The sequence below is a fragment of the Dendrobates tinctorius genome, unplaced genomic scaffold, assembly GCF_039654945.1.
Source record: "Dendrobates tinctorius isolate UK_male_01 unplaced genomic scaffold, ASM3965494v1 ptg000129l, whole genome shotgun sequence".
NCBI lineage: Eukaryota > Metazoa > Chordata > Amphibia > Anura > Dendrobatidae > Dendrobates > Dendrobates tinctorius.
The window spans coordinates 10,822,235-10,843,242 of NW_027361797.1; the positions used below are offsets into that span (position 1 = coordinate 10,822,235).

A 21,008-nucleotide genomic window follows, 5' to 3' on the forward strand; every position below is an offset into this window, starting at 1 on the left:
CAGTATATTACTCCATAAAGTATTATGGCCACCACATTGTGCGCCATACAGAATATTGAGCCCCATATATTTCTCCATACAGAATAATTGGTCACATATAATGTTCCATACAGTATATGGTGAGCTCCACATAATGCCACAGTATATGATGGTCCCTATGGAGGATGCTCCAGTGTATGATGGGCCCTAATAATGCTCCATATATAGTGGGCTCCATTTGTAATGCTCCAGTGTATAATGGGTCCCGTAAATGCTGCTCCAGTGTCTGATGTCCCCCATTTGGAATGCTCCAGTATATGATGTGCCTCATGGATGATGCTCCAGTGTATGATGAGCCTTACTAATGCTACATATATAATGGGCTCCATTTCTAATTCCCCAGTGTATAACGGGCCCTGTAAATGCTGCTTCAGTGTTTGATGTCCCCCATTTGGAATGCTCCAGTATATGATGGGCCCCATTTTTAATGAACCGAGGCATGGTATGTGAAAAGAGCTCCATGGAGTTACCTTAAGTGTGTGCTGCCGCATCCTTCACTTTTGATGTGGGTGAAGGACTCAAGGAAAGGGGTTGCTCCTGACCAGAAGCCTGCACTGACGATTCAGTGCTTGTTTTTTTTAAACTTCAGAACAGTAGGCGATAGAGCTGGAGGCTGTTTCACCAATGTAAGGCAACACCAGTTCCTGATGCTCCGCCTTTATAAGCAGTCTACCTACTCCCATAAAAGGGAGCCTTACAGGCCTTCCGGAGCTACACCATGACGCAGACTCAACACCTCCTTCCCTAGCTGCTATTGTGTTTTTTGCACTACCAGCAGATGCATCACCACCATCATCACTAACAGGTGGCCCCCCACGCCCACGTCCGCATCCTCTTCCACCATACTTCCTCATGTTTTTTAAAATGGACCCAAAATACCAGCAGATATATGGTACTGTATCAGAAGCGTACAGCTCTATACAGTCAACAGATAACAGTAAATCTCCGTATATATTTCATGAGTCATACACAGACGCTCACAGGCTCAATATGGATTACCCAATAAAATAACATGTTGAAAAAGGGTTCAGTATCACCAGATACAAGGTATATATAGTATAGTGTAAACATTCTGAATCTCCGTATATATTTCAGGAGGCAGACACAAACGCTCTCAGGCCCAGTATGAATTACACAAGAATATGAAAAGCTGTAAATGGGTAATGTAGCACAAGCGTACAGCTGTATACAGTGTTGGGGTAATCTTAAATCTCCAAATATATTTTCGGAGTAACAGACAGACATTCACAGGCTCATTATGGATTACACCTGAAACTAAATAGCAAAAAAGGTTACTGTATCAGAAGCGTACTGCTGTAATCAGTGTTGGCCAAATTTGAAATCTCCGTATATATTTCCGGAGTCACTGTCACACGCTCACTCAGTCAGAGTTTGACCATAATAAAAAATGTTGTTAAAAAGGTACTGGATAACAAGATAGCAAGTATATATAAGATAGGGTACAATTAAAATCTCCGTATACATAGTCTCGTAGTCACTCTCAGACGTTTACTCAGTGTGGATGTGACCGTAACAATAAATGTCGACCAAAGGTACTGTATAACAAGAAACAAGCTGTATCGAGTAAAAATTGGTATCTTCGATTCACCCTCTATATAGAAGGTGGAAACCACACACGCTCACTCACTATGGAGGATACCTTAGTAAAACATTTTGAACAAAGGTACTGTATCAGCACATACCAGGTGTATCCAGTCTAGGGGTAATTGTAAATTTCCGTCTACACTTCCGGAGTCAGACACAGACACTCACAGGCTCAGTATGTATTACACCATAATTTAAAAAGTAGAAAACGGGAAAGGTATTCGAGGCGTACACCAGTATACAGTGTTGTGGTACTTTTAAATCTTTGTATATTTTTCAGTTTCAGTAAGCCAGTCCAGACTCTCCTCTACTGCAAACTACATGGATAAAAGTACAGACGGAAAGTCGATTGTTTGCAGAAATTTGGGAATTACTCATCGCGGGAAAACCTCACGGTAGATGTTGCAGAGGCAATGCAGACCCTCAATTACTGTGTCTGTGGAGACAGTGAAAACGCTTCTTTGTGAAGAAAGGATAGCTTTATCGCAGTAGCATGGATCACATCACCGTTACATGTCTCCATCAAATTGTGATCACAGGGAGAGATGTACACATGGTCCTCACTGCCTATCATGATGTGTCTGGGTATTTTGGAGGGCAAAAGACAGAAACAACAGGCCGTAGGCGATTCTATTAGATTGGCATGAGAGGAGACATTGGAAAATGGTGGCAGGAATGTCACACGTCTGTGACTAGGAAAACTGTGAAAGCTGATCATAAAGCTCCACTGCATCCGATTGTGATTTGATGTCCATTACAAATGGTAGCCAATGATCATCTGAAGGTAGAGGCCAGCAGGACAGGCCATAGCTACATGTTAACCATCATCGATCAATACACCAAATTTCTATTGGCCGTCCCTGTGAAGGATTTAACTGCCCAGACTACACAGCGGTGGAGCACAGGGAGGTAAGTATTGCAACTTGCAAGTGCTGTGGCCATGACCAAGCGGGGGGGCACACTCGTGGGCGACGGTACTGGCACAGGGCCCCTCATAGTACGTTGGTGTGTCTGACGGCGAGTGGGCCCCCCACTGTCAGAGACACTGTGTTGTACTATGAGGGGCCCTGTGTCAGTGCAGTCGGCCATCAGTGGGCCCATCCACCTGTTCAGAGCAACGTCACTTGCCTGGGTGCACCAGGTGTTGACCCCAGCCCAGTTAGGGAGGTTTAAAAAATGGCTTATGTGTAGGCTGGACATTCAGCAGCTGTAAATGGCAGAATTGGGCAAGTCAGAGGAGGAGGAGAACAAAAGCAAGACAGTTTTCTGGCAACCTAGGTGTCATCTGGGGAAGGTGGGACAAAATCCTTGGAAACCCATGCATGGTTCATTTTAATGAAGGTTAGATCATCAACATTTTGGGTCAACAGACGGGTCCTTTTTTCTGTCAGGATTGTTCCAGCAGCACTCAAGACTCGTTCAGATAACACACTAGCAGCAGGGCTCCTGTAAGGCATATTGTGCCAATTCAGGCCAGGTGTCCAGTTTAGAGGCCCAATAGTCAAAGGGGAATGACCTGTGAGGGAGAACATCGATATGGGAGGATAAGTAGTTTGTAACCATAGTTGACAACTGCTGTCTCCTGTCACTTTGAATTGATGCAGTATTAGCTGTCGTGTGAGTGGTACTTGAGAAATCAGTCCACAACTTGGTCATGAAACCCCTGTCTCCAACGCCACTTTGGCTGTGTGCACCACGAACACCTCTTCCATTGTGCCCACTACGGCTCGTGGGAGAAACAGCACCGCTGCTGTGTGCTGGGAAAGCCTCAAACGGTTTACCAGAGTTCCTTGTTTGTAAGCCAATATTATCTCTAGGTTCTCCTGTGGCATGATGTTGTGTAATTTGCCTTTGTAGTGTGGATCGAGGATGCTGGCCAGCCAGTAGTCATCATCCTTCATCATTTTGGCAATGCGGGGGTCCCTTTTTAGGATCCGCAAGGCATAATTGCACATGTGGGCCAATGTTCCAGGTGTCAATAATGCACTGCCACTGCTGGGTGGAGGAGCACTTTCTTGAAAATCCACATCCTTACAGTCACGCACAAACCCTGTACCTGACCTTTGAACGCCAACATTTTCTCTTGCCCCTGAGAAGCATCCTCCTGCCCAAAATAATCATCCCCCTCATCCTCCTCCTCCTCTTCCTCTTCTTCCTCCACCTTGTCCAGGACAGTTCCCTGACCAGACAATGGCTGACTGTCAGCAAGGCTTCCCTCCTCCTCCTGTTCCTCCGCTGCAGAAGCCTGTTCTTTAATGTACGTCAAAGTTTGCATGAGCAGATGCATAAGTGGGATGCTCATGCTAATGATGGCACCATCAGCGCTTACCAGCCGTGTGCATTCCTCAAAACATTGAAGGACTTTACAGAGGTCTTTCAGCTTTGACCACTGCACACCCGACAATTCCATGTCTGCCCTCAAACTGCCTGCCCATGTATCCTCCCACAAATGCATAACAGCCTGCCTCTGTTCGCACAGCCTCTCAACCATGTGTGGGGTGGAGTTCCACCTTGTTGCAACGTCTATAATTAGGCGGTGCTTGGGGAGGTGGAGCAATCGCTGCAGCTTCTGCATACGACTGGAGTGTACGGGCGAGCGACGGATGTGCGAGCACAGTCTAAGCACCTTATGGAGCAGGGATGTTAACTCCAGATAATTATTAAGGATGCACTGCGCCACCAGGTTCAAAGTGTGAGCCAGGCAATGTATGTGTGTGAGTTTTGCAAGGCCTATGGCTGCCACAAAATTACGGCCGTTATCACTGACTACCTTGCCTGGCTCAAGATGTATACTGCCAATCCATGCCAGTACCTCCGCGGTGTGTCTGTCGCCCAAACACATCATCTTTAACACAGCCTGCTGACGCTTACCACTAGCTGTTCGATAGTGGGACACCTCGTGTGCAACACTGACAGCTGCGGATGGAGTGGAGTGCTCGTGCGACTGCGCTCTGTGGACGAGCTTTCGCTTATAGAGGAGGAGGAGGAGGCTCGAAAGCCTACAGGCAACTGTTTTCTATACCGTGGGCTAGGCAACACTGTTCCACCGCCGCTGTGCCCTGTGGAGCCTGCATCCACCACATTAACCCAGTGCGAAGTGATGGACACGTAACGGCCCTGGCCATGCCTACTGGACCATGCATCTTTTGTGAGGTGCACCTTTCCACTCACTGATTGCTTGAGGGCATGAACAATGCGGTCTTTCACATGCAGGTGGAGGGCTGGGATGGCTTTTCGAGAAAAGAAGTCACGACTGGGTAGGTCATAGCGGGGGACAGCGTAGGCCATGAGCTCGCGGAAAGCTTTGCTTTCAACCAAATGGTAGGGCATCATCTCTAATGAGATTAGTTTGGCAATGTAGGCGTTCAAACACAGTGTACGCGGATGAGAGGATGAGTACTTTCTTGTCCTACTCAGAGTGTCTGGTAGGGTGAGCTGTACTGGAGAGCTGCATATGGGGGAACTAGCGGTGGACCGGACGGAGTGAGAGGGGGTTGGTGATGTTATTGGTGTTGATGGCCTAGATTCAGTGTTGTTGCAAAACCATTGTGATTCCCTGAGTGCTTTGGCCTGGCGACGACACCGCAACATTTTGTGCTGGTGGTGTGCTTAACGGCGGCAGTGGTGTTACAGTGGGGGAAGTGATGGAGCGTTGCTGGCTACCTTTAGTCGGAGCAGATGCACATGTGCTACCTGAGGTTTTGTAGTCCGTCCACGCTTGCAAGTGCATGTTGGTTAAATGTCTAAGCATGCAACTGGTATTCAAATTTCTGAGTTGTTTGCCTCGGCTAAAGGTCCTTCCGCACTTCTTACAGGTAACCTTTGCCTCATCAGTAGGATTTTGGACAAAGAAGTGCCACACTGCACTCTTCTGTTATGAATGAGTCACCGTAGGAGGCAAAAACAGAAATGCTAGCTAAGTCCAGAAAACCAGAGAAGTTGGCAGCTATCGGATTGCAGACCCCTGAACCTATCAACAACAACTAGCAGTAGCTGTGGGGGGTTCCTACGATGCCCTAGACCCCTCGATCACAGCTGGAGAACTGCCTAGCCTAAAGACAGAAAGGGAAATCTAAACTGTCCCAGAGCAGACCCCAAAGCAATAGGCAGCCCCCAACATATAATGACGGTGAAGCAAGAAGAAAAAACACTAATACAGATAGAAAGATAGACTGAGCAAATGATGGGGCCAAAGCTAACTAGATAGGACAGGATAGGAAAGCTGCTGTCTGCAATCCGCGAAAAACCCTATCAAAATAAGAGCCAACAGACTGACAGGGAATAAGGCCTTGAAGACGCTAGGCTTCAAAAAGACTATGTCAGTACTCAGGTATTTTCTGAAGACAGAGCAAACCGACAAAAAAGGAATTCAGCTCACCCCAGCAGGGAATGGCAGAATCCAGAAAAGCAAGGCAAACTAAAACCAAAACACAAATGCAAAAAGGCAAAGCAGAAAACTTAGCTTTTGAGGAGCAGGAATCAGACTGGTCTCCTAGAATTCCACAGAGAAATCACCAGCGAGGCAGAAGGGCGTCGGCTGCCTTATATCCAGTCAGAGATCCCCGTCGCCCAGTCATCCTCTCCCAGCTCAGGTGCTTGGTAATCAGCCTCACTACCTTCCTTCACCAGAAGAGGGAGTTCATCAGACCTCAATGGTGAAGGGGAAAATGAAATCATAACAGTACCTCCCCCTTGAGGAGGGGTCACCGAACACTCATCCACGCCACCAGGGTGATCAGGGTGAGCCCGATGAAAGGCACGCACCAGTCTTTTGGCATGAATATCAGAGGCAGAGACCCAGGAATTATCCTCCTGACCATAACCCTTCCACTTAACCAAATACTGGAGTCTCCGTCTAGCCAGACGGGAATCCAGTATCTTCTCTACCTCATATTCCATGTTACCTTCAACCAATACAGGGTCCGGAGGTGCCACCCCAGGAACTAAGGACCTCTTCAACAAGGACTTATGAAACACATTATGGATTTTAAATGTGACAGGAAGAGCCAACCGAAAAGAGACCGGATTAATGATCTCCAAAATCTTGTAAGGCCCAATAAATCTAGGCTTAAACTTAGGAGAAGCTACCTTCATAGCGATATTTTTTGATGATAACCAAACCATATCACCCACCTTAAACTGGGGACCAACGGTCCTACGTCGGTTGGAAAACCGCTGGGCCTTTTCCTGGGAGAGAGATAACTTATCCGCCACTTGGTCCCAGATCTGGTGCATTCTCTCCACCACAGTGTCAACACCTGGGCAGGCAGAAGGCTCCACCTGCCCTGAAGAAAATTGAGGATGAAACCCAAAGTTACAAAAAAAAGGTGACATCAAAGTGGCAGAACTAGCTCTATTATTTAAAGCAAATTCGGCCAAGGGCAAAAATGAAACCCAATCATCCTGATCAGCGGAAATAAAACATCTCAAATACGACTCCAAGGTCTGGTTTGTTCTCTCCGTCTGCCCATTGGTCTGAGGGTGAAACGCAGAGGAGAAGGACAACTGAATTCCCAGCTTGGAACAGAACGTCCTCCAAAATCTAGACACAAACTGAACTCCTCTGTCAGATACAATGTTCTCAGGAATCCCGTGCAAGCGAACCACCTGTTGCAAAAACAGGGGCACCAACTCAGAAGAAGATGGCAACTTAGGGAGTGGTACAAGATGAACCATCTTAGAGAACCTATCACAAATCACCCAAATAACAGTCATTCTCTGAGAGACAGGCATATCAGAGATTAAATCCATTGAAATATGGGTCCATGGCCTCCTGGGGACCGGCAAAGGCATCAACAAACCACTAAAGCGAGAACAAGGTTTAGACCGGGAGCAAGTCCCACAGGACTGCACAAAATTCCTGACATCACGAGACAAGGCGGGCCACCAAAAAGATCGACTCACCAGATCTCTAGTACCAAAAATACCTGGATGACCAGCCAATGCAGAGCAATGAACTTCAGACATCACTCTCTTCTTCCACTGGTCAGGAACATACAACTTTCCACTGGGACAACGCTCAGGTTTGTCCTCCTGGAACTCTTCCAGAGCACGTCTCAAATCGGGCGAGATGGCAGAAAGAACTACCCCTTCGCCTAAGATAGTAGCAGGCTTGGTCACCACAGGAGAATCAGCAAAGAAGCTCCTAGAAAGAGCGTCAGCCTTGACATTCTTAGTGCCAGGAAGAAAAGAGACCACAAAATCAAAACGTGTAAAAAACTAGGCCCATCTAGCCTGTCTAGGGTTCAAGCATTTGGCCGACTCCAGGTAAATCAAATTCTTGTGGTCAGTGAGGACCACGACTTAATGTTTAGCTCCCTCCAACCAATGTCTCCACTCCTCAAATGCCCATTTCATGGCCAACAGTTCCCGAATTCCCCACATCATAGTTACGTTCAGATGGGGAGAACTTTCGGGAAAAGAAAGCACAGGGATTCATTTTAGATGTTACAGGATCCTTTTGGGACAAAACAGCTCCTGCACCAATATCAGAAGCGTCCACCTCTACCTGGAACGGGAGTGAGACATCAGGTTGCCGCAAAACCGGGGCAGAAGTGAATCTTCGCTTCAGCTCCTGAAAGGAAGAAACAGCCTCCGGAGACCAATTCAACACATCAGCACCCTTCTTAGTCAGATCAGTCAATGGCTTGGCAATACTAGAAAATTTTGCTATAAATTTACGATAAAAATTAGCAAAACCCAAAAACTTCTGGAGGGCCTTCAAAGAAGTGGGCTGAACCCAATCATAAATGGCCTGTACCTTGGCCGGGTCCATTTCAATAGTTGACGGAGACAAAATGAATCCCAAAAATGAAATCCTCTGTACCCCAAAAAGGCATTTCGATCCCTTGACATACAGGGAATTCTCCCTCAAGATCCGGAACACCGTCCGAACATGTTCCACATGAGAATCCCAATCCTTGGAGAAGATCAAAATATCATCCAGATAGATAATCAAAAATTTATCCACAAAGTCTCGGAAAATGTAGTTCATGAAGCACTGGAAGATAGAAGGGGCATTAGTGAGCCCAAAAGACATCACCAGGTACTCAAAATGTCCCTCTGGAGTATTAAACGCCGTCTTCCATTCATCCCCATGCTTAATGTGGATAAGATTATACCCCCCCTGAGGTCAAGCTTGGTAAACCAGCAAGCACCTTTAACTCTGGAGAAAAGATCCGAAATCAGGGGTAACGGATACTGATATTTAATAGTAATTTTGTTGAGGGCACGATAATCAATACAAGGCCTTAATGAACCATCCTTTTTGGCCACGAAAAAAAAAACAGCACCTAATGGTGAAGAGGATGGTCTAATATGACCCTTCTCCAACGCCTCCTTAATATAGGATCGCATAGCCTCGTGCTCGGGTACAGATAAATTGAAGAGCCGACCCTTGGGAAATTTACACCCCGGGCTCAGTTCAATTGCACAGTCATAACTCCTATGAGGAGACAAAGACGCAGACTCATTCTCACTAAATACACCATAAAAGTCCGCCAAATAGTCAGGAACATCATGCGACTGAGGAGAGGTGGAAAAACTGGAGCCTCACTAAGGGCACACCGACAACCCCAACTCACCACAGACACAGATTTCCAGTCCAAAACTGGATTATGAATTTGCAACCAGGGAAACCCCAGAACAATGGTATCATGCAAATTATGCAACACCAAAAATCTGCAATTTTCTTGATGGTTTGGGGCGACCCGCATTACCACCTGGGTCCAAAACAGGTTTATTTTTCGCCAAAGGAGTAGCATCAATCCCCCTCAAAGGGATAGGCGTCCGCAGAGGTGTCATAGGAAATCCACAACGTTTAGCAAAATCCAAGTCCATTAGGTTCAGGGCTGCTCCCGAATCCACAAAAGCCTTGGCGCAAAAAGTGGACAGGGAGCAGATCAGAGTAATTGCCAGAAGAAACTTAGGTTGAACACCACCCACAGAAAATGTGTGTGCAAAACGTTTCTCTCGATTAGGACAGACATAAATAATATGCAAGGCATCTCCACAAAAAAACACAGCTTATTACGCTTTCTGAACTCCTAACGTTGCTCCCTGGACAAAAATTTTATCACATTGCATAGGTTCAGACACTTGTTCAACAGGTGGCAACATCTCTCGTGCAGTCCTGCGTTCACGTAAACGCCGATCAACCTGAATGGCTAATGACATAGAATCGTCCAGACCAGAGGGAACAGGAAATCCCACCATAGTATCTCTTACGGCTTCTGACAAACCCTTCCGAAAGAGAGCTGCCAAGGCATTATCATTCCAGGCAGTAAGGACCGCCCACTTTCGGAATTTTTGACAGTACAATTCTGCAGAATCTCGACCCTGGCTCAATGCCAACAGGGTCTTTTCAACCTGATCAATAGCATTAGGTTCGTCATACAACAACCCCAAGGCTTGAAAAAATGCGTTCACATTAGTCAGACTAGGATCATCAGGTTTCAAAGAAAACGCCCAATCCTGGGGATCGCCACACAGCAAAGAGATGACAATTTTAACCTGCTGCACGGAGCTCCCTGACGAGTTAGGCTTCAAGGCAAAAAATAATTTACAATTATTTTTGAAATTCAAAAATTTAGACCGATCCCCAAAAAACACATCAGGAGTAGGGATCTTTGGTTCAGCAGCATGTGAATGAGCAAGGTAGGAGGAAATTCCCCGAACTTCCGCAGCGAGCTGCTCCACACGATCAGACAATTGCTTTATCTCCATTGAGAGAAAAAAAAATTCCCCCTACGGCCTCAGAGATATAGAGGAAAAAAATTCTTTCCTGCTATTGAATACCCTAGGATCTGCGGTATGGCTGGTGATTCTGTTATGAATGAGTCACCGTAGGAGGCAAAAACAGAAATGCTAGCTAAGTCCAGAAAACCAGAGAAGTTGGCAGCTATCAGATTGCAGACCCCTGAACCTATCAACAACAACTAGCAGTAGCCGTGGGGGGTTCCTATGATGCCCTAGACCCCTCGATCACAGCCGGAGAACTGCCTAGCCTAAAGACAGAAAGGGAAATCTAAACTGCCCCAGAGCAGACCCCAAAGCAATAGGCAGCCCCCAACATATAATGACGGTGAAGCAAGAAGAAAAAACACTAACACAGATAGAAAGATAGACTGAGGAAATGATGGGGCCCAAGCTAACTAGATAGGACAGGATAGGAAGGCTGCTGTCTGCAATCCGCGAAAAACCCTATCAAAATAAGAGCCAACAGACTGACAGGGAAAAAGGCCCTGAAGACGCTAGGCTTCAAAAAGACTATGTCAGTACTCAGGTATTTTCTGAAGACAGAGCAAACCGACAAAAAAGGAATTCAGCTCACCCCAGCAGGGAATGGCAGAATCCAGAAAAGCAAGGCAAACTAAAACCAAAACACAAATGCAAAAAGGCAAAGCAGAAAACTTAGCTTTTGAGGAGCAGGAATCATACTGGTCTCCTAGAATTCCACAGAGAAATCACCAGCGAGGCAGAAGGGCGTCGGCTGCCTTATATCCAGTCAGAGATCCTCGTCGCCCAGTCATCCTCTCCCAGCTCAGGTGCTTGGTAATCAGCCTCACTACCTTCCTTCACCAGAAGAGGGAGTTCATCAGACCTCAATGGTGAAGGGGAAAATGAACTCATAACACTCTTCCTACTATGGTAGACATTTTCTGGCCTTGTACGCTCTGCTAACTTGACTGTCTGGCCAAGCTGTCCTGCAACTCTTATTTTTTCATCCTCTTTTTTGGACAGCTACGGGCCTGCCAGATAACTGCTGCTGCGATGTCAATGCCTGCTGCGGATCCTTCTCCTTATCTAAACTATTGCCAGCGCCACCCTCCTCCCCCAATGGATGCCAATCCGGGTCAAGAACTGGGTCATCCATCACCTCCTCTTCAAAGTCTTCTGCACCTTCCTCTTTACTTTCCTCTGTGTCACCGTGTAAGGTGGTAAAGTATGCGTGAAGGGGCACCTGAGTTTCGTCAGGGTCAGATTCTGGCTCAGTAGAGTGCGAGGGCAATGTAGTGCTCTGGGTCAATGTACCAGCAGAATCATCTAGCAGTGGCTGTGCATCAGTGCACTCCATGTCAGATTCATCTTGGACTGGGAAATTCAGGATTTGACTGGATAACCCAGGCATGGTATGTGAAAAGAGCTCCATAGAGTAATCTGAAGTGTCGGCTGCCGCATCCTTCACTTTTGGTGGGGGTGAAGGACACAAGGAAAGGTGTTTTTCCTGACCAGAACCCTGCACTGACGACTCCGTGCTTGCAGGTTTGGAACGTTCAGAAGAGGAGGCAATAGAGCTGGTGGCTGTTTCGGCAATGTACGCCAAAACCTGTTCCTGATGCTCCGGCTTTAAAAGCGGTTTTCCTACTCCAAGAAAAGGTAACCTTACAGGCCTTCTTGGGCCAGAAGATTACGCAGGCTCAACACCTCCTGCCTTAGCTGCTATTGTGCTTTTGCCAGAACCAGCCGATGCACCACCACCATCAGTAGCAGCCTCGCCCCCTGCCCACGTCCGTGGCCTCTTCTGTTGTGAGTTCATTTTCCCCTCCGTCACTGAGGCCTGGTGAACTCCCTATTCTAGTGAAGGAAGGTAGTGAGCCTGATTATCAGACACCTGGGACTGATGAGGACGATTGGCTGAGTGGAGTCACTGACTGGATTTAAGGCAGCCTGCGCCCTTTCTGCCCTGCGGGTGATTTCTCTGTGGACTCTTGGACTCCAGTCTGATTCCTGATCTCCTAAAGCTAAGTTTTCTGTTTTGCCTTTTTGCATCTAAGATTTGTTTTTGTTTTTCTTGCTTTTTGGATTCTGCCACTCCCTGCTGGAGTGTGCAGTGTTCCGTGAGCTCTGTCTTCTGAATGTACCTGAGTGCTGATTTAGTTTTTGAAGCTTAGTTGCTTCAGGGCCATTTTTATATCGGCTTGTTAGATTTACAAAGAAAGAATTTTTGGATTTAAACGTGCGCTGCTAGACAAACGACTCCTTGCAGATTGTATAATTATATACTTTTAATTCCCAACGCGTTTCGAAGTTAACACTTCTTCCTCAGGGGATGATATGTACAGACAGCCAAAGTAGTTCCCGGTTTTATACAGACAAAGTTCAAAAATTGGCGCCAAAGGTCACATGTTACAGGGAGAAAATGTCAAAGGTCATCAGTATTAAAAAATGTACAAAAGAGTTGTTTAAAACTATATTGTTTCCACCATAATAAATTCTCTTGAAACATTTATTTACAGATCACTTGAAAAAAAGAGAAGAAAGAAAAAAGAAAAATGAAAAATATAAAAATATGAGAGGATAGACCTGTGTTAGAACTAAAAAAAGAGAAGAGACCGAAATGAGCAGCAGACAAGAAATCAGACCACCATCCTATGTGAGCAGACTAATGAAAATGAAAAAGGAAGAAGGATAATGAATATATGTACATATATGTATTAAAAATGATTTTTATTCAATATTAAATAAAATAATAAAAATGTTTAATATATATAAAAATGTGTAGTTGCGTACTGAATACTTAGTAAAAATGTATGCATGATATAAATAAAATGATGATTATTGGGAAAAAAAAAAAAAAATTATGTATATACTATATGAATATTTAAATAAAAAACTATGTTAATTAGACAGTTATTATTAGTGAATTGATAAAAGGTAAAATAATTATTATTAGTGAATTGATATCATGCATACATTTTTACTAAGTATTCAGTACGCAACTACACATTTTTATATATATTAAACATTTTTATTATTTTATTTAATATTGAATAAAAATCGTTTTTAATACATATATGTACATATATTCATTATCCTTCTTCCTTTTTCATTTTCATTAGTCTGCTCACGTAGGATGGTGGTCTGATTTCATGTCTGCTGCTCATTTCGGTCTCTTCTCTTTTTTTAGTTCTAACACAGGTCTATCCTCTCATATTTTTATATTTTTCATTTTTCTTTTTTCTTCTCTTTTTTTCAAGTGATCTGTAAATAAATGTTTCAAGAGAATTTATTATGGTGGAAACAATATAGTTTTAAACAACTCTTTTGTACATTTTTTAATACTGATGACCTTTGACATTTTCTCCCTGTAACATGTGACCTTTGGCGCCAATTTTTGAACTTTGTCTGTATAAAACCGGGAACTACTTTGGCTGTCTGTACATATCATCCCCTGAGGAAGAAGTGTTAACTTCGAAACGCGTTGGGAATTAAAAGTATATAAGTATACAATCTGCAAGGAGTCGTTTGTCTAGCAGCGCACGTTTAAATCCAAAAATTCTTTCTTTGTAAATCTGATGATTTATGGTCACTGAGTGGCCATTTGGATGTGTAGCAGCTTGACCTCTATTCCTTTGTGCCTGAAACTCTCCTGTTATTGGTGAGTATAATAGCTTGATTTATATCCATTTTACTTGGGTAAGACCCTATTGCGCTCTTTCTCTTTTAGTTTTAACTATATCAGCTTGTTGGCTTTTGTCTCTGATAGGGTTTTGGCAGATTGCAGACAGCAGCCTTCCTATCCGTTCCTATCTAGGTAGTTTTTGGGCCCCTTCTTTGCTCAGCCTGTCTTTCTGTCTGTGTAAGTGTTTTCATCTTGCTTCACCGTCATTATATGTGGGGGGCTGCCTATTGCTTTGGGGTCTGCTCTGGGGCAGTTAGATTTCCCCTTTCCTTCTTTAGGCCTATGTATCTCTCCGGCTGTGATCGAGGGGTCTAGGTCATCGTAGGAACCCCCCACGGCTACTGCTAGTTGTGTTGATAGGTTCAGGGGTCTGCAATCTGATAGTTGCCAACTTCTCTGGTTTTCAGGACTTAGTTAGCATTTCTGTTTTTGCCTCCTACGGTGACTCGATCATAACACTCTTCCACCATACTTCCTCATGTTTGGGAAAATGTACCCAAAATACCAGCAGAGAGATGGTACTGTATGAGGAGCATCCAGCTGTGTAAGGTATATTAAAAAAATTAAATCTAAGTATATTTTTGTTAGTTACAGACGCTCTCCAAGTATGTATTTGACCGTAATACAACAAGCAGATATACGGTACTGTATCAGAAGTGTACAGATGGATACATTTTTTGTGTAACTAACAATCTCCGTATATGTATTTAAAGAGTGTCACACCCCCCCGCTGTCTATGTATAGTTTGGACCGTGGTCAAACAGCACATATACTAAACTGTTTGCAAAGCCGACAGCTATATACGGTGTAGGTCTGGAAAACTGGCAAATCGCCTCAGCTTGTTTTTCCAGAGTCACATACAGATAGCTTGTATTTGTCCGTGATCCCAGCCGGTACACGGTATTGTTTGAGGAGTGTACACCGCTATACGGTGTGTGAAAAAATGAACGCTCGGTAAATGAGCAGAACAAAATAGTAAAAGTTGGAGTGCTTTGAAAAAAGTAGTTGTGTGCAGTGAAAAGCGCTAGCAGCAGAAGCTATTTTTTTTTCTTTTTTCTTTTTTTTCTTATTTTTTTTTCTTCTTCCCTGCCTAACGCTCTCCCTATTCAGCATCAGCAGCAGCACCTCTCCCTGTTCTAAGATCGGCAGAAGTAAGATGGCGGTCAGCGGTCACTGCCTTTTATAGCCCTGTGACACCACACAAAGCCAGCCAATCATTTCAATGCCCTTCTCTAAGATGGTGGTGGCCGCTGCACATGTCATCGCGTTGCCCACAGTGTGCATCCTCCATCATTGGCTGAAAAAAGGCGGTGGACGCATCATTTGAAACGCGACTTTGGCGCGGATCGGCGACCTCATGGCCGACCTCACGCTATGGTCGGGTTTCGTTTCATGAAACCTGACTTTGGCGAAAGTCGGTGATTTTTTAATTTGACCAACCCATTTCGCTCAACTCTACTGATCATGTAATGTTTATAGCACTCAAACCGTGAGAGATCTGCAGTATAGATCAGATAGGAGACACAGACTGCTATATATACACATCAGATAGGAGACACTGAGACTACTGTATATACATCATACATGAGACACTGTGACTGCTGACTACATTGCATAGAAGACAGCTTTGTATATCACATAAAAGTCATCAATACTGCTATATACATCACATAGGATACACTGAGACTCTACTGTATACAACACATAGGATAAACCGGGACTCTTGCATATGTCACAAAGTAGACATGGAGGTTGCTGAAAACAGTTGTGTGAAAAAGTGTTTGCCTCCTTCCTGATTTCCTATTCTTTTGCATGTTTTTTACACTTAAATGTTTCAGATCACCAAACAAATGTAAATATTGGAGAAATAACACAAAATGCAGTTTTTAAATTTAATATCTTTATTATTAAGGGAAAAAGAAATCAAAACCTACATGGTCCTGTGGGAAAGAATGATTACTCCCCCCCTTTAATTTATGTTGTAACAGTGGTTTATCACCTCTTTGGGAAGCTGAGTTCAAATTCCCTAGCCACACCCAGGCCTGATTACTGCCACACCTGTTCTCAATCAAGAAATCACTTAAATAGGACCTGCCTGACAAAGTGAAGTTGACCAAAAAATCCTCAAAAGCTAGACATCATGCCACGATCCAAAGAAATTTTGGAACAAATGAGCAACCAGGTAATTGAGATCTGTCTTTCTGGAAAAGGCTATAAAGCCATTTCTATACCTTTGGGACTCCAGCGAACCAAAGTGAGAGCCATTATCCACAAATAGCAAAACTATGAAACAGTGGTGAACCTTATCTAAAGTGGCCGACCGACCAAAATTACCCTAAGAGGTCACAAAGACCCCACGACAACATCCAAAGAACTAAAGGCCTAACTTGCCTCAGTTAAGGTCAGTGTTCATGACTCCACCATAACAAAGAGTCTGGGCTAAAATGGCCTGCATGGCAGAGCTCTAAGACGAAAATCACTGCTGAGCAATAAGAACAAAACGGCTTGCCTCAGTTTTGCCAGAAAACATCTTGATGATTCCCAAGACTTTTGGGAGAATGCTGTGTGGATTGACCAGACAAAAGGTGAACTTTTTGGAAGCTGTATGTCCCATTACATCTGGAACATAAGTAAAAAAGCATTTCATAAAAGGAACATTATACCAACAGTAAAATATGGTGGTGGTAATGTGGTGCTCATGCTGACGTCTGTACAAATTGGTCCGATCACAAATCGCTAATGCACACACTGCCTGTGGCTCTCCCAGCCCGAGCGTGACAACTTCAAATATTTCTATTAAGTTGTAAAGCTCGGATTAGTAGAGCCGCAGCAAGTCTGTGCATTGCGTTCTGAGAGCAGACCAATTTGCACAGACGTCTGAATGAGCCCTAACAGTGGAGACTAGTATGCAATAAATCCTCTAGTGTCTTTTAAATATAGAGGTCAGAATCTGACGCCTAGTGTTACGTCCTTGTTTCATAGGAAAATGACTGTTTTATAATGAACATGGCAAGCACATTTAAAAGATTCTGCGGGCAGCAAAAAAGTAGTAACAGAGGCTTTAATTCCAGTGTAGTTCAATTTATTTTCTCAATACAGTTTTCATAAAATATTTTTTTTAGCTGCACTATGAGCTGAACACTTTTTGTGTTGAGAAAGCTGTCAATCAGCAGCAGGTTGGCTGGAGAGGCCATATCAGCTAATAAAGCTGATTACTGAGCGCATGTACAGATTTTAGAGCACTACTGTGCTTGGCTCATATTATCGCTGAAAAACAGAGATGGCATGAAGATAAGCGAGTGACCCAGCAATGAAATCTCACTATCCACCGAAGAGCCTAATGTAATAGCCTAAACAAACAAAGGTATTCAGCTGTTTAGGTATAAAACTTCACCAATTTATTAGTCCAGGCACATTAAACATATTGGATCAAGGCAAAAACCGTTGCGTTTCCGACATGAAACTGTCCTTAGCCATAGAATGGAATGGAGTAGCCTACCTTTCTGTTTTCACTAGAGTTTTAATTTCACCACTTAACGACCAGACGTATTTTTGATTTTGCATTTTCAATTTTTGCTCCCCTTCTTCCCAGAGCCATAACTTTTTTTAAATTTTTTAGCCAAAATGGCCATGTGAGGGCTTGTTTTTTTGTGGGACGAGTTGATCTTTTACCATGTCGTGTACTCGAAAACGGGCAAAAAACTCCAAGTGTGGTGAAATTGCAAAAAAGTGCAATCCCACATTTTTTTTTTTATTTTCACCATGTTCAATAAATGCTAAAACTAACCTAAGGTTATGATTCTCCAGGTCATTACGAGTTCATAGACACCAAACATGTCTAGGTTCTTTTTTATCTAAGTGGTGAAAAAAATTCCAAAATTTGTTAAAAACAAAAAAAACTTTAAAAAAAAAAATTGCGCCAATTTCTGATACCCATAGAGTCTCCATTTTTTGTGACCTCGGGTTGGGTGACGGCTTATTTTTTGCGTGCTGAGCTGTCGTTTTTAATGATACCATATTGGTGCAGATACGATCTTTTAATCACCCATTATTGCATTTTAATGCAATGTTGCGGCGACCAAAAACGTAATTCTGGTGTTAATTTTTTTCTCGTTACACCGTTTAGCAATCAGGTTAATTATTTTTTTATGTTGATAGATCGGGCGATTCTGAATGCGACGATACCAAATATGTGTATGTTTGATTTTTTTTATTTTTTTTTGAATGGGGCAAAAGGGGGGTGATTTGAACTTTTAAATTTTGTATTAATTTTTTTAATATTATATTTTACTTTTGGCATGCTTCAGTAGTCTCCTTGGGAGACTAGAAGCTGCACTTGTCTGATTGGCTTTGCTATATACAGGAGATGATCAGATCACCTGTATGTAGCAGAATTACTCACTTGCTATGAGTGCCGACCACTGGGCGGCACTCATAGCAATCAGGCAGTGACAGCCATAGAGATCTGCAGGAAAACTCTGGTTGTCATGCCAACCCATCCATGAACCGCGATCACATGACGGGGGTCACCAATGGGCGGATTTCCGGAAGCTGACATGTGTCGGGAAAGATGTGGGCACACCGCCTGAGCCCACATCAAAGGGAGGGAGTCCGACATCGTCATAAATTTATGTCCGATTTCAGAAAGGGGTTAAGTTATAGACTGGACTGTGGTGTCAGTAAGCCAAACCACCGAGTCTGACTCCAACTCCTCAATTTCACTGACCTCCGACTCCACGACTCCGACTTCATAACTCCACAGCACTGGTCACTACTGAGCAGCTACATAGAGTTATATCTACAAAAAATGTCCAGACAAGATAAGTGATGGCATTTCAAAATAACATATAACCAAATGCGGACTTAAATCAGGAACAGCCGCTGAAGAGAACCATACCGCAATACAAATAAATCTTTCAAAATTTTATGGTAATATACAGAAAAATATATTTTTTTAAAAAGGCACAAAACACAATACAGCAAAGTGTCCAGTAGTGGGGACTCTAGCCTAATCCCTAGATAAAAGTATCTGTCACTTTATATATCCTGAGTATGCATGGTAACAACAGGATTATTAATAAAGCAAGGAAATAATAGTTCACGTAGTCCACAAAAATTAATAATTCAAAGTACTGTTATAACCTCCTGGCCATATAATGTTGTAAGTAGAGTAGTAAAGAGAGGAAATTCAAACTACCAGCATGTATAAAACTCCGGACATGAATGCTAAACAACGCAAAGTAGTGTAGATAAGTGATGACACACCGCTCAAAGCATATGTGTGTTTAACATATCATATGCAACCAGGCCCCGACACATCCATGAAATATAATAGCACATTACCTGAATATCAGATACGGACCATGTAATAGGGAAGGCAAGGAGTCACCCCTCCACCCCGACGCGCGTTTCGCCCAGAGTTTCTTGCGGGGATGTCAAAAAATAAAAATAATAAAGTGCAGCACAGATTCATCTCAACTAAAATCCGAGATCCTTAGATCAGGAACAGAACAGACATTTATAGGACATTTCATAACGTTACCAAATTATTATGAAAACATTTACAGCACATTCTGCATTGAATTACTGTACCCAATTTATTATATATACTTTAGGAGTCAGTCCATTTTATACCGACTCCACCAAAATAGACACCGGCTCCACGACTTCGACTCCCCAGCCCTGGTTATAGATCCTATTACTTTTAATTTTATATTGATGCTTTACAGGGAACTCATCCTTTAGGGTCTTTATATTTCCTTTTGTATTTTGCCTTTGTTTACCCAAACACATAGCAATGCTGACATTTTTATCTTTCAGTATTCTATGATGATGACCTCACAGACGCACTGTTCAAGACTCTTTATCGAATCACCCATGCACTAACAAGACTTTGCACTATTTATTTGTCTATTGAGAGAAGGTAAGAATTATGACTAAAGTGTATCTGTCATCTGGATGATGATGTAATATACAGTACAGACCAAAAGTTTGGACACACCTTCTCATTCAAAGAGTTTTCTTTATTTTCATGACTATGAAAATTGTAGATTCACTCTGAAGGCATGAAAACTATGAATTAACACATGTGGAATTATACAGTTAACAAAAAAAGTGTGAAACAACTGAAAATATGTCTTATGTTCTAGGTTCTTCAAAGTAGCCACCTTTTGCTTTGATTACTGCTTTGCACACTCTTGGCATTCTCTTGATGAGCTTCAAGAGGTAGTCACCGGAAATGGTCTTCACTTCACAGGTGTGCCCTGTCAGGTTTAATAAGTGGGATTTCGTGCCTTATAAATGGGGTTGGGACCTTCAGTTGTGTTGTGCAGAAGTCTGGTGGATACACAGCTGATAGTCCTACTGAATAGACTGTTAGAATTTGTATTATGGCAAGAAAAAAGCAGCTAAGTAAAGAAAAATGAGTGTTAATTATATAATTCCACATGTGTTAATTCATAGTTTTGATGCCTTCAGAGTGAATCTACAATTTTCATAGTCATGAAAATAAAGAAAACTCTTTGAATGAGAAGGTGTGTCCAAACTTTTGGTCTGTACTGTAAATGCAAAATCTTATAAGACTTAATACCACCTGGTCTATTCTTACACTGTGATTCTCCCACTTGTTTGATGCCTATACACTGGAACCAATTTTTCTTTATTATATGGGGCTGTGTTGGCTGAGCTGCCACCGAAAGGCTCTCCTGAATTCCTTTCCCTTAAATACCACTGTGCTTTACATTACATTGGTGCATCACATATTCATTTATCTGTACTTTCTTATTATATAATTATATATAAATATATATTAACTAAAACACAAAGCTGGATTACAGCAGCCGTTTAAGCTTTTGAATAGTTGCGCAGCTGCAAAACATGTGTGCTAATGAGTAATGTGGTGCCCCTGAGGGTTCAGTCGCCACAGAGGTACTGCACCTCCGCCTGAGGTGTGGTGCCCCAC

The 21,008-nt window shown here is 43.3% G+C and overlaps 1 protein-coding gene across 3 annotated transcripts in view; it reads left to right on the forward strand.

The window, feature by feature from the left end:
• The window catches only part of METTL22 (methyltransferase 22, Kin17 lysine), a 316,617-nt gene that overhangs the window by 244,404 nt on the left and 51,205 nt on the right, over positions 1-21,008 (forward strand). For all 3 annotated transcript variants that reach the window (XM_073542802.1, XM_073542803.1, XM_073542804.1), the window contains one exon: positions 19,868-19,970. In XM_073542802.1, the coding sequence (XP_073398903.1) occupies positions 19,868-19,970 (103 nt within the window). The remainder of the gene's footprint in view (positions 1-19,867; positions 19,971-21,008) is intronic.